Here is a 22,760-nt window from a genome sequence, read left to right on the forward strand (position 1 = left end):
CTTCATTGTCCTAAATGATAATTCTCACAACAAGAGTCTACCTTTTGACACACAGCAAAAACACCTAAGAGCATCCATCATACTGAAACTCAGAAAAGCTTAAAAATTTTACAGTGACATATTTGAATAATTCAATTTTGGAAGCATGCTATTGGCAGGCAAAGATGCATATAACCTAAATGGAGATGAAACCTAAATGGTCTTTTCCCATCTCCTGTGTAAGGCTAAAAAAATTATTGCAAAAATAGAACTAGGGATCTCTGGATAACAGAACCTCTAATTTTGCATGCAAATTTCGAGCATATTTTTCTGACAAAAACGAGTCATGGTTTCGTGGAAAACAGAAACCTTCAAACTTTACCAATTCCAGCAATGTCTGGAATGGCCAGATATAGCGTTAAATCTACTGGAAGCATCGATCATTCTGTCAGCTGCACATGTGGACCTTATAAGCACAACCTCAGCGCCCTGAATTCAGTGCCCTTCATCTAGCGCCGTTCCGTACATGCTTGCTGTCGATAACGGTGACAGTGGTCCAAGCCATGATCTCATTTTCCACACAGCGATCCCTTCTTCATTTTCAAGTCCTTCTCTAGGCCAGCAAGGCTTTATTTTCTCTCATCATGGCCATAAACCTGTCACTGTGATCAGACTAGGCATAAAAACTGCCAAGGTTAGCAGTTCCCTTCCCTGCGCTGGCTTCTTTGCAGGCAGGCTTGCCTCATTCTTGATGCTGTCCGGGATGAGAGGAAGGACACTTTGTAGATCATCTGTCCATTTGGGGACCAAATGTTTTAAAAGGATAGGGCATCTAAATTTTGCCAAAATCATTTTGCAACCCACGACTACTTCATAATTAAGGTTACGATGACAAGATTTTCTTCTTGGCAGCAGGAGAAGTATGCTTTTTGTTCTCCTTCCAAAATAAGTAATTATGAAATTTTAAAATTTGGGCCAAAAGAACAGCTTGCTAAAACATTTTGATTATGTACCTGGTCATCAGCACACAACCTTTCTGCAAGATCCAAAGATCCATGCATAATATTTTCATCTAAGTAAGAAAACAAAATGCAACCAAATACTGATAAGTACATTCTGAGTAATTATAATTTCATCTATAATGGGCTTCAAAGTTTTACTGTGTCAATCAAGTCTTATGCCTCAACATAAGCAATGGTTTCTTATTTGATAACATTTCATAAAAATATTTTAGTGTTTTGGACGCCTGTAGCAAGTTTTTTTTATTGTATAGTATGTGTAACTTCATTAATAATTTTAAATGTTATGAACAAAAAGAGGTTTAAGATGTTAGAAGCATAGCATAATCCTCCCCTCTCAAGAAAAACTGCCATAAATGGATGGAGCTAGAAAACATCATTTTGAGTGAGGTAACTCAGACCCAGAAAGACAATTATCACATGTACTCATTCCTAAGTGATTTTTAAACACAAAGCAAAAAAAAAAAACATCAGCCTACAAATGACAATCCCAGAGAACCTAGACAACAATGAGGACCCTAAGAGAGACATACATGGATCTAATCTACATGGGTAGTAGAAAAAGACAAGATATCCTGAGTAAATTGGGAGCATGGGGACCTTGGGAAAGGGTTGAAGGGAAGGGGAGAGGCCGGAAGGGGAGCAGAGAAAAATGTAGAGCTCAATAAAAATCAATAAAAGAAGAATAACTGCTATTATGAATCTGGTATACAGTATCAATGAACCAATGTATGTTATCTTAACAATATGAAATTATTATTATTATAGACACAAAAATATTTTTCTAACTTTTTAATTTTTACTGCTCTCATTTTTTAGATATTAGATACTTCATTTCTTTTATTTTATATATATGTATCTATATGTGCATATATGTATATATGTGTATATATATATATATTATTCCATTATCTAGGCTGATGAAATTGACAGGTAGACAGGACTTTAGAAAGGTTTACACTTTTCCCTCCTGTGAACAGCGTGTCCACGGCATCCTTCATATACCTTTATGAGTGGATCTGTACATCAATTAGTGATGAGCGATTCAAAGGAATTGATGCTTTTGAAAATTATTTCCCAAAACCACTGCGAAGAGTTTGATCAGGCTAGAGAGAGAGCTTGAGTAGTAGGAGCATTGCTGTACAAGCACAAAGACAGGTGTTCAAAGCCCAAGAGCCCTTGTGAAAAGCTGGGAACAACCTCACTCTCCTGTAACCCCAGGACTACATGAGAAGAAACAGGAGGATCATGGGCTTGCTTGCCACCAGCCTAGTTCCAGGTTTAGTGCAAAACCCTGCTTTAAGGGAATAAAAGGAAGAATAAATAGTACAGGGCACCCAATGCCCTACTCAGCCCTCCCCATGCACACAGGTTCACGAACAATGCCCCCCACATTCATATATACCTCACACACTCACATATATACACAAGTGTACACACATATGCACACACAAATGCATACACCCTAAATATTTAAAAGGAAATTTGCAGGCCTATCTTTAGTGTGTAAAAGAGCCTTGCAACAAAGTTTTTCGTGTTTTTAAGTCTTCACAAATTTCTAAATCAGAGATTGCAAGCAAATTCAGGTAACGGTTAGGCCACATAGACAAGATACACGGGGCTTAGCACAGAGTAAGGCAATGAGAAGCAGTGGAGATTCAGCAAATTTAATATGAAAATATAACAAGAAGTAAACAAACCATGAATTCAGTTTTCTGTCCAGAGGCTTCTGGTTTTAAGCTCTGATCTTCATGGATATATGCAGCTTTCAGGCTGTTTTATTTGTTTTGTTGTTTGGTTTTGAGCAATGCTGAGGATCAAATCCAGAACCTCAGATAAGCTAGGCAAGTACTTTACAGGAGTACTACTTCTCCAGCCGCTAGCTTAAAACCATAGAGCTCAGAAGTCTGCTTGTTAGAGAAAGCAGGCCAGGTTTTGATGAGACAGCTAATTTTAATTAAATATGCCATTTTAACCGTATTTTCTTTACTTCTTTTGTACAGTTTGCAGCTAGACACAAAGTTCATCCTCTCTTATATAAGGTTTACTGTACATTTGTTTATATACACCAAAATTAACACAAATTGAAAATAGTAAAATATTGTCTTAGAGGTTGTTTATTCTTATTCATAAATACTCTTTTAAATCTAACTCCTTTAAAACAATAATATTAACACATTTGAATTATGCAAATTAGCAGGATTTGATAGGATAGTTCCGTATGTGCATACATTGTATATTAGTTGATCTTGTCTAACTCTCATCAACTTGACATGAAGATTTCAAACTTAAGTACAAGATTATTTTAATAGCCTTACTGCTGACATTGAGGAATAGAGAAAATAAAATAGAAATACTGTACTTGTACCCCTCCCCCACAAAAAAGGAAAACCTACCTGGCCACGATTTATACTTACTGTACAAAACTTTCCTTAATAACAAAGTAATTATTTTAGGTTGACAAAAAAAAATAGAAAAGGAAAATTGCTGCGTCCATTTGAGAGCAGTGGCTATCTTCTAGTCTGTGAGAAAGGGTGAAGGTTATGCAAAAAATGGCTTTTGCTCTCATTTTTCAAATCCCCCTGCAACAATAAACCTCTGGAAGTATCGACACAGACATACATACGAGCATGAAGTGACTTGGCCTCTCGCAGCACCTTGTTGTGCCCTTTGACCCCATGAAGTCATCAACGAGACTTGGCTAAGTAAGAAACTGCCCTTCTGACAGCATGCCCGGGGGATTTGGAAGCAGTATAGTTTCTCGTGTTTGCTAGTGAGTATGGTGGCAGTTAGGACAGACAGAATGCATACACATCTGCTAGGATATTCTTCTTAAAATGTCTTTTTAAATTATATATATACATATATATATACACACTTATCTATATACTTATATATACGCTTATCTACATATATGTATGTATAGCATGTGTGTGCCTGGGACCCTTGAAGCTGGAATGAATCTTGGTCTTCTGTATGAGCAGTGAGCGCTCTTAACCACTGAGCCATCTCTCCCGCTCCCTATTAGAATATTCTATCATGGGGCTGGAGAGGTGGCTCAGTGGTTAAGAGCATTGCCTGCTCTTCCAAAGGTCCTGAGTTCAATTCCCAGCAACCACATGGTGGCTCACAACCATCTGTAATGAGGTCTGGTGCCCTCTTCTGGCCTGCAGACATACACACAGACAGAACATTGTATACATAATAAATAAATAAATATTTTAAAAAAGAATATTCTATCATACTTCTATATTGATAGCTGTTACTCATTCTACCTTGAAATAAGAATATCTCAAAAGTAAAACTCCTGCACAGCTCTACTGTATTGAACAGAGGTGGTTTTATGACACTTATAATGGTAAGTCAAAATCACACTGATGAAGAAAATTAAATGCTTATATAACATCATACTATACCTTCTGAAAAAGCTTTGTAGAGAGAGAACTTCAAAGTTAGATTATTTTTTAGGTGCTCTGAGATGAAGTTCCACCTACTAAAAACATCTTAATTAAAATACTCTTAATAAGGAACTTCTCCTGAGGGCAAAAGGGTAGGGGGAGGGAAGAAGAGAAATGGAGAAGGGGAAGGGGGAGAAGAAACTGAGAGAATGGGATGGTCAAGATGGGGAAGGACAGAGGGGAGAGCAAGGAAAAAATATGTTGATTGATGGAGCAATTGTGGGGCTAGAGGGAAACCTGGCACTAGGAAAATTCCCAGAAATCCACAAGGATGATCCCAGCCAAGACCCTAAGCAATAATGAAGAGGGTGCCTGAACTGGCCTTCCTCTATAATCACATTGATGACTACCTTAATTGTCATCATAGAATCTTCATCCAGTAACTGATGGAAGCAGATGCAGAGATCCAGAGTTAAGCACTGGACTGAACTCCCAGTGTCCAAACAGAGGGAGGAACAAAGGGGTCAAGACCACAATGGAGATGCCAACAGAAACAGCTGACCTGAGTTAGTGGGAGCTCACTGACTCTGGGCTGACAGCAGGGGAACCTACTTAGGACCAAACTAGGCCCTCTGAAAGTGGGTGACAGTTGTGTGGCTTAGGCAGTTTGTGGGGAAACAGGCAGTGGGACTGGAATTTACCCCTAGTGCTTAAACTGGCTTTTGGGAACCCATTCTCTTTAGAGGAAAACCTTGCTCAGCCTAGATAGAGAGGGAAGAGCCTTGGTACTGCCTCAAAGTGATGTGCAAGACTTGTTTACTTACCTTCTCTGTGAGGTGGGAGAAGGTGAGGGCAGCAGGAGGAGGAGAAGGAGTGGGAACTGGGATTGGTATGTAAAATGACAATAAATAAATAAATAAATAAATAAATAAATAAGGAATGCCTCATATTATATATCCAGTGCTTTGCCTCTTAAAGATTAGGCATAGCTGAGGTAAAAAACATTTATTCAGAGAACAGGACAACACTGGCCAAAAGTAACACAACTTTTCAGATTTTGCTTTGTTTTGTCTTGATGTTAGAAATCTAAAAAAACTGGGTTGAAATTATCCCTATTAAAAAAGGTTTGTTTGCTTGGTTATTTTTAGTTTTTCTAGTCAGGGTTTCTCTGCATAGCCTCAATTGTCCTAGAATTCACTCTATAGACCAGGCTGGCCTCAAACTCACGGAGATTTGCCTGCCTCTGCCTCCCAAGTGCTGGAATTAAAGAAAGGCATGCTCCACCACTGCCTTGCCCAAGAAAGATTTTAAATTCATCATGTTCATAAAGATCTTTTAAAAAAATAAAATCATTTCTAATCAATCATCTCATATTATATTAAGATATGTGCTTTGAATTTATCCCCAAAAAGCAAGCTTTGTACATTAGATTACAGATACTTTGTTATCCCTTTGGGTATTCATTTTCCTACACCCAAACTCTAAGGGGATTTTTCTTTATAATTTTCTTGCATTTCTTCTCTGGAAGTATAGACATCTGGAATTCAATGTCATATAACTTGGCAGTAGTCAATATATAATCAACCAAACTTTTTGAATGGAATTCCCTCTAGTTTAAACTTGAGATCTTTTCTTTAGATGACTTGTTAGTGGCTGACAGGTGTTACTTGCCTTTTTAAACAAGATTTCACAAACTACCTACAAGTGACTTATTCCCCCATGCTGATATATCCAGAACTGTGCTGGTGTGTGTGTCTATGGATGGGGATGTGCAACCCGCGGAGTTCCATTCCAGTCTCTTAGGGAGCATTCCATAATCCCTATAAAGAAGAAAACTCTCATCTTCAATTTTATTATATTCATGTAATCTTCAGTAATCTTCAGATTATAAGTATGTGCTGACAAGTTAGGTTCATGAGAATCTACAGAAAGCAACAATGTTTTGTGGGGGCTGGAGAGATGGCTCAGTGGTTAAGAGCACTGCTGCTCTTCCAGAGGTCCCTGAGTTCAATTACCAGCAACCACATGGTGGCTCACAACTATCTGTAATGAGATCTGGCGCCCTCTTCTGGTGTGCGGGCAAACACAGGGGCAGAATGTTGTATACATAAGAAATAAAAAAAAGAATGTTTTATATGCTTGTGAAACCATTATACTGTCAATGTCTAATGTCTTTGATCAACATGTTGAGGGTTGGTTTTTTTTTCTTTTTTCTTTTTGTAGTTTCAATAGTCTTAGAATTTGTTTTGTAAAAAGCTCGGACAAGACCTTGTCAATTATCTTGATATGACTTAGGATAATATTTAATGACTACATTTTAATAATAATAGCTACTTAATCTCATATATGCAACAAGGCATTGTTCTAATATATGTAACTAAATGTCAATCAAAATAGCAATAAGATATTTTAATAAACATCAACAAGAAGACTCCAAATGTACGGGGTAAGACAAAGATATTATAATACAAAAGTAATGCATTTATAAATGAAGATATCCTATGCTGTTTAAAGATTTAATGAAAAAATATTATAACCATGATACTTGATAACAAGAAGGGAAAAAAATTCAAGAAATTAGAATCATATCCAGACATAAAAATAACTAATTTTTCACAAAACATGTAAAGGAAATTGAATGGAGAGGATAATTTTTTCACATATGATAGAATATTTAGATATTTTCACATAAAGTATTAAATTTCAGTTTTCCAAATTATAGAGAAAAAGCTTCAACATAGACCCACACCTAAATGCAAACCAAAATTTAAAAAATAAATACAATTGAAAATATTTGTACCTTTGAGTTAGTAAAAAAAAAATTGTAGAAGAAACAAAAGCATGGCTATATCAAGTTTAAAAATTCTTATGCTAAGCCGGGTAGTGGTGGCACATGCCTTTAATCCCAGCACTTGGGAGACAGAGGCAGAGGCAGGTGGATCTCTGTGAGTTCAGGCTAGCCTGGTCTACAGAGCAAATTCCAGGCCAGGCTCTAAAACTACAGTGAAACCCTGTCTCAAAAAAAAATTTTTTTACTCTAAATATTCTAATCAGGAAAAAAAAGTTATCGACTGAGATAATGATTACTAGTTGCCTATCTCAGAATGCAACAACAGAAAACTAATAAAATTTGGACAGAATATTTGAACACTTTACAAGGGCACATGCAGATGGTGAATAAACATGAGAAAAGATGTTCAATATTGCTCTTCATTAAAAATAAAACCACAGTGTCAAATCAAGTGATTAAAATAAATGAAAACACAATAGTACCAAATGTTGATGAAGCAGAGAAAAAAACGGGAAGTTCATATATTCCTACGGAAATACAGTATGAAACCAGCCACCTCCTACAGTGTTGTATCACTTAAACAAAATTCCCCCCCTAGTGAACTTTTAGGTTCTCTATTATTAGTTTTCCTTGCAGTTGTGGCCAAATGTACTTGTCAAGAAGCAACTAAAGGGAGGGAAAGATGACTTTGACCTAGAGTTCAGTGGATATACAGGATATCATAGCAGGAGAGGCATGGCAGCAGGAGTGTGGGGCAGCTGGCCACATCATATCTAGTCAAAAAGCAGAGAACAGACAGGAATTGAACTGAAGCTCCAAGGACTAGTGTTGTGGGACAATGGTCTTGCACCCTGTGAAGATTTGTTACTTATATTTTAATAAAACGCTGATTGGTCAGTAGCCAGGCAGGAAGTATGGGCGGGGTGAAGAGAACATAAGAATTCTGGGAAGAGGAAAGCTCAGTCTGCAGTCATCATCCAGATGCAGAGGAAGCAAGATGAGAACACCCCACTGATAAAGGTATCAAGCAACGTGGCGCACACAGACAAGAATAATGGGCCAATTTAAGATGTAAGAATTAGTTAATAAGAAGCCTGAGCTAGGGGCTGGAGAGATGGCTCAGTGGTTAAGAGCACTGCCTGCTCTTCCAAAGGTTCTGAGTTCAATTCCTAACAACCACATGGTGGCTCACAACCATCTGTAATGAGGTCTGGTGCCCTTTTCTGGCCTGCAGACATACACACAGACAGAATATTGTATACATAATAAATAAAGAAATATTTAAAAAAAACAAAACAACAAAAAAAGAAGAAGCCTGAGCTAATAGGCCAACCAGTTTATAATTAAAGTAGACCTCTGTGTATTTCTTTGGAATGAACAGCTGCAGGACCGGGTGGGACAGAAACCTCTGTCAACAAACTAGGGCTGAAGAGATGGCTCGGTGGTTAAGAGCCCTCATGGCCAATGCTGCCAAGCTCTGCCATCAGGTCAAAATGTAGCCTGGCATTCTTGGACCATAGCTGCCATGCCTTCTGCATGCCTTTGAGGCCGAAATGCTTTCCTAAGCATGTATTTCCAAGCAAGGGACCTGCTCAAAGGTGTTGGTATCAGAAGCTCAGGTTCTCACCTTTCAAATGAATGCACATTTTGCAGGTTGAAGTTTTCATGGATTAGATCTCACCTGAAGGCAAGACTCAGGGATTGTTCATATTGTCCTAGGGCAGGGCACTATGTCTTCTCATTAATGGCACTATTTTTTTAACAATTACAGCTACTCAACAGCACCTACATCTTTCAACACCCCCACGCTGCTTTCTTACACACTACACACTTTCATGGACCTTTCTGCTCCCACAGTTCTTTCTCCTTGTAGACCTAGACAAGAGACGTGAGCAGTCACTAGGACACAGTCCAGTCACTATGCTGTCCTGAAATTTTCTTTGCCAAAAGACTTGGTTCCTTACTTTCGCATACAGTCTCACTTGAGTTCTCACTCAGGGATTGTCCCAGCTCCCAACACACGCCCTTCCCCCTCTGCAGTCTCAGGTGGTAGGCCTCTACTGCCTGCATTTCTCTCGGTATTCTGATCTTCTAAACTCACCCCAGAACAGCCCATTGGGTTCTACTTACAGCATCTAAGCCTTTCCAAATACAAAGTTCCAAAATATTTATTCCACATCCTTCCCACAAACAAAAGTTCCTAAGGTCTAAAAACACCTAGTCGAGTTCACCACTACAACGTCCCCACGTCCTTGTATGAATTTTGTATAATACCTACTTGCCGCTGTACCAAATATCTAAGAAGCAATAAGGGACGAAGGACTGATTTGGGTATACAGATTATGAAAGGATACAGTGCATCACAGTGGGGGAAAGCATAGAGGCAGGAACTGTGTCAGCATTCAAGAAGTAGCAGGCAGACAGGAAGTGGAGCCAGGCTGTGCCCGCCCCTAGTAATCCACTTTCTCTAGCATAGCCCTACCTCCTAAAGGTTCCAGAGCCTTTCAAAAGAGTGCCCCCACATCAAATGTTCAAACAGCCTATAAATAAGATTTCATTTTCAGATCATACTAAGTCCTCTTAAAAAAAAACAAAAAAACAAATGAACAAAAAGCTTCCTAAACTGATGTTTATAGAAACTTACCTTAAAGCTCCAAAATATGACCCAAATGTTCTTCCGAGGGAAAGAGTGTAGACACACTGTGGCACGTTTGTGAGGAAGACTGGGACTTACCAATAATAAGTGACAAACGTGGGATATACAACAGCATTACTGAGTCTCTGAACATCGTGTTAATGGAGGGAGCAAAGGCGAAAGGCTACAGACTTTGTTTTGTGACCAATAACCACATTCTGGAGAAGGGGAAACCACAACGTCCTAGATTGAATTAGCTGCCTGGGACTGGGGTGGGAAGAAGTTGTCAAGGGGCAGCTCAAAATAGTTTGAGATGGATGGATCTATTCTTTCTCTTGGTTGTAGTGAAGACAGATGGCCATGCAGTCATCACTTCAAGTAGAACTGTACACCAAGAGAAAATGTGACTGGTTTTAAATTTTAAAACAAATGGAAGCCTTTGTTTCACCTTGTGATCTTGCAGAGCTTAAATATTGAGGGGCAAAAGTTATATGGATGCCTGCAAATTGTATGGATTTACTGAATATTCGATAACATCTATAAATAAATGGCTGGTACTGTAAGCCTGGCTAACAACCCAGGTTTGGGAAGGTAATCGACCCATATGGGGAACCTATTTCTGATAGTTAACTAAATTAGCATAGCAGCAAACTGCCTTCTAAATACCTCTGCTTCTAACCATAGACAAAAATAACACCCAACCTTCATCAGAGAAGCTCTTTCTTACAATGAAAAGTAGTAAATGTAGAGACTTAGGGGTGCCTGTAAGCGAAGGGGTGGTTCATGCTCTAACCTATACTACCAACTCTAAGGTTGAAGAGGGAGCCTGTAGTATATAGGAACTGAAAGACAGGATGAAGGGTAATGGCCCTCATTCCCTAGATTTGCTACAACTACTCTATTCATTAACCAACAACTGTAGCTACCTGCATTGGGCCAACACAAGACTAGCTGTTAACAATCAATCAAGAAAAGGGAGAGACTCATATAAACCAGCTGAACGCATATAAACCTCTGAACTACTCTACCAATAGATTCTGGGAGGGAAATCGCTATCTCTGATGAGCCCACCAGCCTTCAATTGATAGCTCTATCCACTGAAGTCACACACATGCCCCTGTTTAATCCTGGTGGATCACAAAACAGAACAACAGAAAGGAACTTTTGGCATATATGGGGGGGGGGGGTAGTAGGGAGGTGGGAAGTGTGAGAAGTCAGTGTGCAAAAAATTACATGTTACATTGTAAATTAAAATTTTAAAAAATATTTTAAATATCCATCTAAAATTTACTTTGATGCTATGTTATATATGCCTTATCTAGTTTTTCCTCAAGACCTTAAGGAATGGATCCAGAACCACCCTCTCAGTAAGTCATAATCTTTAGCTCTTCTTCCTGTATTAAATGTCTTTATCAAGCACTAACTCATTATGAATCTTTGGATTCATTAACAAATTTTAAAACCCTCTTTAATGACTTATATTTATCTTTTTGTTGCATTTTCTGATTATATCTTTACATACATGAGAGAGGCAGAGAATGACACTGAAAGATTGTAGTGCACTCATTGCTGGAAGCGATACGAGGCATTGCTTTCGTGTGTGTGTGTGTGTGTGTGTGTGTGTGTGTGTGTGCATGCTTGTGTATCTCCAATGTAATTCTATATCTTTAATGGACAAGATTGGAGGCATCTGTGACATGACAGTCTCTAGAAGAGCTTAGCACAGTCAGGGAGCATGTGAGGACAAAATGAACATGGGCTGTGTAACAATATTTCAGGGCCATGGTCATTCAAAGCAGGAGTAAATATTGAGTATTTTGGTGGGCACATTTTTTAAACCCAATAGTTTTTATTGTTTTCAGTTAGCCAACTAAACTCACTTATTTTACCTGTACCTGTAACCATTTTCTGGTGCTTAAGTTTGTGATTCATTACTTCTCGAGGGAAGATCTAACAAAGAGGAAGCTAGGGAACAGACCTTTACAAAAAGATCCCTAAGAGATCAAAGAGAAACAAAGGAAGAGAGAAACAGCAGCCTAGAGAATAGAAGAAAAATGGAGTTAATACTGTGAAATGCCTGAGAGCCAGACAAGATAAAGGCTGTAGGGCGTGTATGCCTTTAGAGGGAGCATGCTCTGTTAAATGGGGTTAGAAATCAGATGGCCCAGGGCTGAGGACTGACTGACTCTCGGAGACAAGGGAAAATGAATGAAGCCTGCTGCTTCAGAGTTCAGATGTATTAGGAAGGAGAGAGATCGAAGGCGTAGGCAGTGAGGGAGGGAGGGATAAGTTTGTTTTTGTTTGGTTTCTGGATGGAAGTCTACAGAATCTAGTAGGCAGAGAAAGAGAGTCAGCAGTGGAGACAAGGTTGAAGATAAAGGACAAACGGAGATAATGGAGGGCAAAGGTCTCGCCCGGGGAAAGGGAGAGAATCAAACACAGGCTTGGCCTGAATAGCGGGAAGGACTGATCCTACTTGGAGATTGGAGGAAAATACGAATGTTTATAGAGAAGAAATTGCAAGGATTCACAAGTCATTTCCGCACAGTGACCTCAATTTTCTCGTTAAAATAGTAGGGGCACTGAGTGAAGGCGAGAGATTCTGTGGCTTGAGCCGGGTGACAGTTCTGAAGGTGTCAGCCCACAGTCATGGGGAGGGATTACTGACTGCTGTTCAGGGACTAACTCCAGTGAAAGAGCAGACTTGGCACAGGGGGTGTCTGGCTTGCTCTCGTGGCACTTACAAATCCTGTAGTAGGGTAGTAGTAGTGTGGGTTCAAGGTCATATGCTCCGTCTAAGAACAAGCCAGAGAGCAAAGGAGAACCAGGCACCGGTACATGCGCAAAATCCGGATCTACCTGGGAAAAATTATGGAAAGCCCAAAGGCACTGGAATTTTCACCGAGTCGATAAAAACATCGGGGAGGGGAAGACAAGCATTACCTGATTCCTTCTTTATCTTAATTTCCCCACCGTTTTTATGTTCAGGCTTACCATTTTATAAATCATATTATAAATATAAAATTAGGAAGAAGCCAATAAAGAAATTTAAAAACTACAAGTGGTCAAACAGCAGTCCTGGTCCCCTGAGCAGGAGTGAGAAGTTTTACCTGAAAGCTTCTGTGTGGAGGGTCTGGATGTTCACATTTGATTAGTGATTTCCAGACGCAGATTATTTTGATTCGGTGAGACAATGGGCCACGTTATAGAGGAGGATACCAGTGGGGCGCCATAGGCACAACCCATAACGCATAGAATTCCATCAACCGTGTTAACAGTGCTGAGGTTGAGTACTGTGGATTAGGTTAAATCTTTATCAGCATTACAGAAGAACAAGACCAGAAAAAGCATTTGGATAATCGCAGAGAATGACGTGACCAGAGAAGAGAAAGTTGGCCCGCAGCAGGACCACACCAGGTGATGCCAGATTGAGCCGCGTGCATGCAGAGCAGGTCTGTGAGAAGCAGGGAGACTCTGCAGGGAGCCAGAGTCACGCTATGTGTTTGAGAAGGATTCCGGGGAGAGCAAATTTGTAAAGCAAATTTGGAGAAGATGAAATCAAAGGAATCGAGGACACATTTGCTTTGGCAAAGTCATGCCTTAGGTAGCCTTAAGTAAAAGTTTTCATATATGAATGAAGGAAAGGCTTGAAATAAATCCATGATCCAACACACTGACATTGCACAAGAAATCTTCCATTTCTTTCTAAGTTTCTAACAGCCCTCTGCCTTGCACACCGTCCCTTTTCTCCCCATAATTTTGGTTTTCTAAAACAGATAAAGGTTGCCTTTGTGGTCAGCTCCTAGAGCCGGCCATTAATGCTCTCTACATCATGGAATAAACACAATCGGCTATAGACAGATTCAAATAGCTACTAAACAAATACAGCGCTCACTCTGTGACCCTTTCACTGCTACAATGCCGGTATCTTAATTTCCTCAGTTGATACGATGGTTAGATAAGTGTCATTCGGGAGACTCAGGATTTGTTACCCTAAGCTGTTTTGGAAATCTATTTGAGTTTTTATTTATTGTTATTGCTGTTGCTGTTTTTGTTATTCTGACCCAAACTCCTTCTAGAATTCACCAATAGATGGGAATATCCTGGAGTTTCTGTACCTCATGACTCCATCAGCACACCTGGCCGTCTTGACTTTTATAATGTCTACTGTTTTCAGTTACTAGACTTCCCTGAGAAGCAAGGATATCAAATGTGTGCCACACCAGGCACAGTTTTGAGATTTTGTAATCCAGTCTGTCTTGTTTGAGTAATGACATTTTCCCACCATGTTTACCTGAAGTAAAATCACTAGATTTATAGTTTTCTACACACAAAATTGCATAAGTTTTTCAATCGTATCCAGTTTAGTTAAGACTGAAAGATTTTTAGGATGTCAGTTAATGTGATGGGCTCATCTCTAGTTATGACAGGATATGAAAAATGGGGGGAAAAAACACCTGGGCCGTACACATCTTCACACTCATGTGTTCAAAGCAAAACATCGTGTGGAAAATTCCCAACCTGATTATCGTTAAAGAGAACCTGTATTCTCCTCTAATTTCTCCCCATGGCAATAACACCACCAAACCTAAGACATCACTACATCACTCATTACCTATATTATCTCCCATGAGCATGGGGTTTCACTTAGGCGAGCACACTGGTGGACTTTCTCCACTTCCAGGCACAAACTTAGCACAACAATTGAATGGTTACAATTAGTATATGTGTTGTTTTTTAAAAGTGGACCAAAGGAATAACAAAATGAATGAACGGAACTACTTTTCTAATGATAAAACCGGGTGTGGGGCATTTTCATTGACTCTCTTTGTTTCTTGTTTTGTTTGTCAAGTCAGCATCCCTCCAAGTTGCTCTGACTGTCCTAGAACCTGTGTTACAGACCAGGCTGGCCTCAAACTTGCCGAGAGCCACCTGCGTCTACCTCCTGAAGAGCAAATGAAAGGCTTAAAGTATGCACCACCACACCTGGCCTCCCTGCACCTTAGCAAAGTTAATTGCTTTCAGTTATTTGACTGCTTAAATTTAGAAAAACAAAACAAAACAACAAAAAACAACTTTCTTGACAAAGTTTCAGGCCCTGCAACTCACTCAGCTGTAATCCGCCTAAGACCCTTAGGAGCTTATAGCATCCTAACTCCCCCTGCTAGCTCCTCTCAGTCACCAGGAAACGAGTTGAGTCCCTAGTGAGGGTAATAAAATGAACGCAAATAAGAAAAAAGGTGAGTGGGTGGGGCTACCTGTTATTTTCATAGGTGTTTGCATAACTATTTTCCACAACACTCAATTTGCAATTGTGACCAGGGAACCTCTTCTGCCTTAGACTAAATTTTTCTATATGCTGCACCTAACGAGCTACAGTCAGCCTGGAAAACAAGCTTTGGGTGTGAGCTGAGACAGAGCAAGGTTCTTCTGGTACAGACTCTTGGTTTTCTAGGCTGAGGTAAGGCATGATGACAAATCAGGACTACCCCAGATAGTCCCCAGTTGGCTTTAGAATTCACTGCACACCCTTATACAATCTAGCCTCTCTTCTTAAATAATGTATCGAATTAACAATAAAAATTAGCTCTGGGTAAAATATTCATTGGATAAATGTTAGTAACCAAGACCATAGCTTACTCATTTTCAAAAACTAAGGCATTTAAACCACTGATTTACATACGGTAAATGCTAATAAGTGATCCAACTCTTAGATGCATAAGAAAAGCCAGGCTGAAGACAAGCTTGACCAAATCAACATAAAAGTCTGTCAACCCTTTTCATTTAAAATTGCAATCGATGACAATTTGTCTCACAATATCAACGAGGAAGAAATCTACTATTTAAGAGGATCCCATGATTGTGAACTTTAGCCCTCACTATAATCTTAACTTCTAAATGCATAGTTTACAGCAATTATTTTAACAAGCTCTTTAACAACAGCTTAGCTTGTTTTTCTTTACCTGTCTTACATGTTAAATGTGACCCCCCCCCCCCCCACACACACACACCAGGATGTTTTTGACCATTCAAACGAATCATCATTTCATAGCTGGCAAATATTCTTCACAAAGCGATTCTTAAACGTTTAAGGAAGTCAGAGAATGAATTCACTTATGTGTAATATATATGTATATATACACATACACACATCTAGGCATATGTATGTATGTATAGAATTTCTTAAGAATGTCATTCAGGGTGACTTGATCACATTTGTTTCCAACTCCTCCCCATGATTCCTCCCAGATGCACCCACCCGCTACCTCTTCTCTAGTGCTCCCTTTCTTTCTTTCTTTTTTTCTTTCTTTCTTCTAGAAAGTGTAGGTTGTTTTTTGTTTTAACTGAAATGTAAAGTTTGTGAAATTAGCTCTCACTATATAACCCTGGACTCCCAGAGAGCCATCACCCTCTGCCTCCCAAATGGAATGGAATGTCCATATCATTATGCCTGGCTGTTTTGGTCATAAGAAATAAAGTGAATAGAAATGCCTCATGTTTATTTTCCTGAGGATGGTACTACCTTCTAAAAGTGAGAGATTTACAAGAAGCAGCATTCCTTAGTAAAAGACACATATTTTTAAATCACCCCTAGTGAGACCAAATATTATAATTCTGTTCTGGATAAGCTTTTAATGACCCCAAAGACGCATGGTTAAGAATATGTATTTTAAGTAAGAATGTTTTGCTTCTCCAATTACACATTAGCAATCATAACCTAGGACAATTAAGGAGTCGCATCAGATGCTTGAAAGTATGACAAGAGTAATAAGGGAGTCACCTCACCTTGTGGCCTCATGAACTGCAGTGTCCTCCCGAGAGTCTAGGCTTCTGAATATACCTTTTCAGTCTGTTGATATCTTCTTACTTTTTTCTTAAAAAAAAAAAAAAAAGAAAGAAAGAAACCATGTTTCAATGTTACACAGCATTCTATGTTCAACGAGTAAAACTGACTACAAGTCCTTTGGGGGGCTCTCCTGCCTCACCTCCCAGATCTCTTAGCAGAAGCAGGGGCTGCAGCAGCAATAGCAGCCCTAGCTAACCACAGCTTTCTCCCCATTCCAGTAGCTAAAGAGAGGACTGGAACCAGAGATACCAAAGGTCCTTGAGTTCCTGGCATAACTTAAACTACAGCCTCAGACTTCTAATGGCTCCCCAATCGGCTGCATTCTCCTCATTTATCATCTTTTCTCAGCCTTTGTTTGATTTTCCCCCTTTAGCAGATTTGGTCATTAGTTCTTTTCTAACTCAATCATAAGAAACCATATCTAGCACCACGTCTTTAAATAGTACCATTTGTAAATAGACCTAAAGAAGTCAGATCAGAGTTCTAGACCAGATGTGGACCATGACCTTGAGAGTAGCAGGCACCTTATAATCTAGTCCACAGTTTTACATGAATGGCCAGCAGCCTTCTTACATTTGAAATGCCAGCAAATGCAATGAAAAGAAAGGAAACAATAAAGAGAGACAAATTTGCCCCCTCCAGGCTTTCTGTCTTTCCCATTTAAGTGTATGCCATGTAGGCTATTTCATTTGTATTTTAATAAATAAAGCTTGCCTGGAGATCAGAGAGTAAAACAGCTCCAGTGGTCAGTCACACAGAACAGGCAGCGGTGACACACACCTTTAATCCTAGTAGCCACACTAGTTTGCATAGAAATCAGGCGGTAGTGGTGCACACCTTTAATCCCAGCACTACAGAGAATACAAAATGAGGAGACAGCTCTCACACACAGTCTCATTCTGAGATTCGTGGAGGCAGGATCGTCATTTCAGATTGAGGTAGAGGAAAGAGCCAGGGGCTGGCTGTTTTGCTTTTTTTGACCTTCAGGTTGAACCTCAATATCTGTCATATGTCTCTGGGTTTGTATTAGTAGTGCTACAATTGTCACCATTCAAATTTATATTTTTATTTGTGTGTGTGTGTGTGTGTGTGTGTGTGTGTGTGTGTGTGTGTGTGTAAGAGAGAGAGAAAGAGAGAGAATAGTCGAGTGTTCCACATGTGGAGGTGCCTACAGAAGACAGGAAAAGGAGAATAAGCCCTTGGAGCTCAGGTGCTCTGGGAAAGAGGAAGCATTCTTTTGAAAAAGTAGTTTTGAAATTATTATTTAATTATATAATTTCCCTTTTCCTTTTCGTCCTCTGAAACTCTTCCCTTTACTCCACCTTTCTGACTTTCAAATTCATGGCTTTTTTCTTTAACTGCTGCTTTTACAGATATTCCTAAATATATAAATAGAACCTGTTTAGTCCATATAGTCTTATTTGTATGTATGTTTTCAGGAAGGACTATTTAGTATTGAATAGCCAGTTGGTGGACTCTAAGCAACATCCCCATTCAGACCAATAATTAGCCACATTAAAAACCTAGTTATCTTAGAAAAACGGTGAATTCAAAGATGGAGACAGTAGGATTCCAAGATCAACCGGAAGCACCGTATAATACAGAAAGAAAGGAACACAAAATATTCATAATGCATTACTAGCAAGGCTTACTGTAGCTTAGTGGTAGGTCGTCTGGCTTCCATGCTCGAAGACCAGGGTTTAATCCCTCACAACAGGAAAAAAATGAAGAAATAAAGACTTAACAACCAGCAGAAAGATGTCAGTGACCAATGTCAGAACAATGTAAGCAATAAAAATTATGTATCTATACCATACACTCATAACCCAAAGAACAAAGCCAGTATAAATGATTGTGTCCTGAAATAAATGACTGGAAAATGCTGGAGAAGGAACGATTTCTTACAGTGATCTCCAAATAACACATAGAGAAGAGAAATAGGGGCTGCTCCCCGCTCCTGACATGAAGGTGAACTAGATTTACTGAATAAAGCGAGGCCGTGGAACAAACGGAGATGAAGAAGGCTAACAAGGCACACCATCTAACTCAGGGCATTGTCTCAATTGTTCCTTGATCACAAAAAAGACTATTCATAGAGAAACTAAAAATCTGGTAGGAGTTATTTAGTGGTATTTTCTTAGTTATGACAAGTGCATCAAGGTTAAGTGGAAAATTAACACTGGGGGAAACTGGGCAAGACATTCAAGAGAATTCTCTATGCTTTGTTTGCAAATCCCCCATGAATCTAAAGTTATTTTAAAATAAAAAAGTTTATTTCATGGATTAGAAGACAGCTCAGTGGTAGAGTGTTTGCTTATCGTGTGTGAGGTAAATGGGTTCTTAAAAGACTAAATAAAGTTGCCATGGTGGCGCACGCCTGTAATCCCAGCACTGGGGAGGAAGAGGCAGGTGGATCTCTGCCAATCTGGTGTAGATAGTGAATTTCAGGACAGCCAGGGCTACACCAAGAAACTTTGTCTTAGGAGCAAAACAAATGAGAGAAAGAGAGAGAGAGAGAGAGAGAGAGAGAGAGAGAGAGAGAGAGAGAGAGAGAGAGGAAAAATATTTCAATATACATTGTGATATTTGTCTTCACTTGATATACCTATCCAACCAAGTTGAAACAGTAATATATAAGAACACTTTCTAAAATGTATGTATTGGGGCATGTTCATAGTAGGATAAAAACTACAATGGAGGGAAAACTTTCACAGGGGAATAGTTATCTCAATTTTACATGCTCATATGTTGGAATGTCATGTAATCATTTTTAACAAGTAAAATAAAGCTATGATAAATAACACTGGGAAATCCCATGAAGTACTATTGAGTAAGAAAAGCAGTTTTCAGAATAATATACATGATTCATATTTTCACAAAATGCTTTCATGGGAATATGTATATTTCGATTAAAACATGAAAGACTGAAGAAGAGTTATCTCCAGAGGAAAGAGAAAAATAGGATTAGAAAAGAAGAGACATACACAATTTCTGTGATATGAAGATAATAAAGCCTTTCTTCTGTTTGAAATCAATCAGTTTTAAAGCTCCCAACTACTTATAAACACACTCACCAACAAATCAGAATACAGCATTCACAATATTTTAGTCTATTTTCAAAAATGCTTTGGATTTTTTGTTGATACTAGGGTTCCTTAAACTCACAAAGAAAACGGAGAATTGCTAAAAATGACCAGGCTCCCCGGAAATGCATAAGTTCTTACAGATGGTCTTGGGAAGACATCTAAACTGAACACAGTGTCAGTAGACTTTCATGATCAACCATAGAAAATAGAAATAAGCCCTGAGAAAAAATAAACTATGTCCATTGTCATGAAGGAAACTCAGAGCTCTTCAGTGTTTGCTGGCTCAATTTCTAATTCAGCAGCCTCAGGTGTTGTGGGATATTTGTATACCGTGTGAAGGTGTTGGTGTGATTGGTGTAATAAAAAGCTAAACAGCCAATAACTATGCAGAGAAAATAGGTGGGACTTCCAGGCATACAGAGGAACTGCGGATGAATCAAAGATGCCAGGAGAAAATCAGGATGGATGGTACATGGCAGAACACAGGTTAATAGAAATAGGTTAATTTAAGTGATAAGAGCTAATTTGGAATAAGCCTAGGCTATAGGCTGAGCTTTCATAATTAATAAGAAATCTCCATGTCATTATTTGGGAGCCAGCAGTACAGAGAAAGACTAGTTACACTCAGGTGCCTGACTTAATAATTATGATGAACATTTTTTGTATACCTCAGCCTACAGGGCATGAATGCCCACATAAGGCCTTAACTGATGGCTAGGGCAACCTTGACAACCTTTATCCTCTCTTAAGATGAGGACTAGAGACTGAAGAGATGTCTCAGCAGTTAGGAATGCGCCAATATGTGCCAACATCCAACAGTTCACAACTACCTATTACTACAGCTTCAGGGGATTCTAACACCCTCTTCTGGTTCCCACAGGCATTGCACTATTGAACATGACCACACATAGATAAACAGGATTAAAAGTGAGGACATCAAGAAAACAAGGCCCCTAAACACCATAGGAATGGTGCTCATATAAACCCACAGACTGTAGCAGCACACACAGGGCCTAAGCCAGATAAGATAGGGCCCCTGCCCTAAGAGAGGAAATGGACACAATTCCCACCGTTCACCCAGAAGATAGCTCCAATTGGTAACCACTTGCAAAGGAAAAACTGGTTTTCTACAATGGGGTCTCACTGGGTATACAAACCAATCTTAAGGGCAGGCCCCATGCCCAGGAGTAGATGAGGAACACAAAATGAAGCCAGTGGAATTTTCTGGAGGTTCTTAGTGTCATAATGGTTTTCAGGGCATTTTCTTTTTTTACCTTACTGGTCATATATATATTATGATTCCCGGTTCTGCGTTTTTATGGGATTTCTGGATGTACAAACAGGTATGGCTCTGTGTCGGTATCTGTTTCTTTCCATTTTTCTTTGGTTATTTGTTTGTTTGTTTGTTTTTGTCTGATTCTGGTTCATTTGTTCTTATTTTATATTGTTTTACTTTACTACAGTTTTATGAATGGCAGCTTGTTTTCTAATGAGAGAAAAAGAAAGGAAGCGAATGGGGTAGGAAGAGAGGAGGGGAGGATCTGCTAGGAGAGAGGAAAATGTAATCAAAATGAAAAAAATAATAGAAAAGAAAATTGTTTCTAAAAACTAGAAAGCCAGGTGTGGTGGCACTCACAGAAGCAGGTGGATCTCTGTGAACTGGAGGCCAGCCTTGTGCACTGAGTAAGTGCCAGGACAGCCAGAGATACATAGTGAGACCTTGTTTCAAAAAAAAAGGGGGGGGGAGGGATAAAAACAGACTTTCTGATAAGACTATGTCCTCATCTTTTCTGTCAAAATAAAATGTAAAAACCGTGTTAAAGTTCCTCTATAGAATATTTTCAGCACCTAATAGAAATTTATGTACTTGGTTTTTCCACCGAGGACCATTGCGTGTTGTAGGAGGCAGAAGCGGCACGTGTAATTGTGGAGTTTGTGTGGTATCAGGTTCGCATGCTTGCGACACCTTGGAGCACGTTTGCCAAACATAAAGTGTAAAGAAGGATCCATTTTGGGTATGGAATTTCACTGCAGAAGCTTATCTCTAAAGAGACTTTATAATAGGATGATTTTGCCATGAGGTAAACGCTGAATAAATCTTGAAAGTATGGATAGTAGGCAGCGGGATGGGGGGTGGACTCAATGGAAGTCCCAACAAGCTGAAGAACTGTTGGTGACTAAAGGCTGCTGGGGGACAGAGAGCTCCCCTTTCTTCAGAAATGAGCCCCAAGAGGCTACTCATGCTCGCAGTAGTGTGCCTTGCACATGTGTACACACGGGAGGCACTAAATGGACTCCGTCTGCTTTCAAAGAGTTGGTACAGCTGGGGGAGAAGAGAGGGCTGATAGGAGCTAGAGGGAAGGGAATTGGAGATGGGTTTGAGCAAAACACATTATATATGTATGTATGTATTATCGAACAATAAGAAAAGGAGCTTGGTGCTAGGTGGCTGTATATGTATATGGGCATGTGCGGGCTAAGCCTTCCACAGCTCAGCTGGGAAGCCTACAGTCCCATAGGCCATTGAAGAAAACCCAGCTCCCCATTAAGACAGGCATACCACAGTGGAGAAGGAAGGACCAGCTTCAAGTCCATTTTTGCGTGATGGATCTTGTCTCTGCCATTTCTATTATACACACTAAGATGCCTCTTTTACAATTAGATTGTACAGGGGCCTTTGTCGCTTTCAGTGTAAGGGCAGTGTAACCCTGACTATTAGATCTGAAAAAGAGGTGCTGGGACAAACATCAAAAATGGAACTAATGGACTTAGTTATACACTGCCAACAAAGAAGGCAAGTTAACACGGTTAGGTAGGCAGGTTGTCACTGATCTTAACACTTTTGCTTTCATCTTAAATAAAATATTTAAGTCAAAAAAAATAAAAGAAAGATACAGAATCTAGAAAAATAATTTCTTCCCGTCTTTTATACACTTGATTCTCTAACTTCTGCCTGCTAATCAGACTTCAAAAAGAATACACACACACACACACACATCTGATGG

At 39.4% G+C, this 22,760-nt stretch overlaps 1 protein-coding gene across 2 annotated transcripts in view; it reads right to left on the reverse strand.

Moving 5' to 3' along the window:
* The window catches only part of Csrnp3 (cysteine and serine rich nuclear protein 3), a 172,205-nt gene that overhangs the window by 123,802 nt on the left and 25,643 nt on the right, over window positions 1–22,760 (reverse strand). For both annotated transcript variants that reach the window (XM_075985002.1, XM_075985003.1), the window contains one exon: window positions 16,609–16,696. In XM_075985002.1, coding sequence (XP_075841117.1) covers window positions 16,609–16,621 — 13 coding nt within the window. In that variant the 5' untranslated portion in view covers window positions 16,622–16,696. The remainder of the gene's footprint in view (window positions 1–16,608; window positions 16,697–22,760) is intronic.

This window comes from Microtus pennsylvanicus, chromosome 9, assembly GCF_037038515.1.
Source record: "Microtus pennsylvanicus isolate mMicPen1 chromosome 9, mMicPen1.hap1, whole genome shotgun sequence".
NCBI lineage: Eukaryota > Metazoa > Chordata > Mammalia > Rodentia > Cricetidae > Microtus > Microtus pennsylvanicus.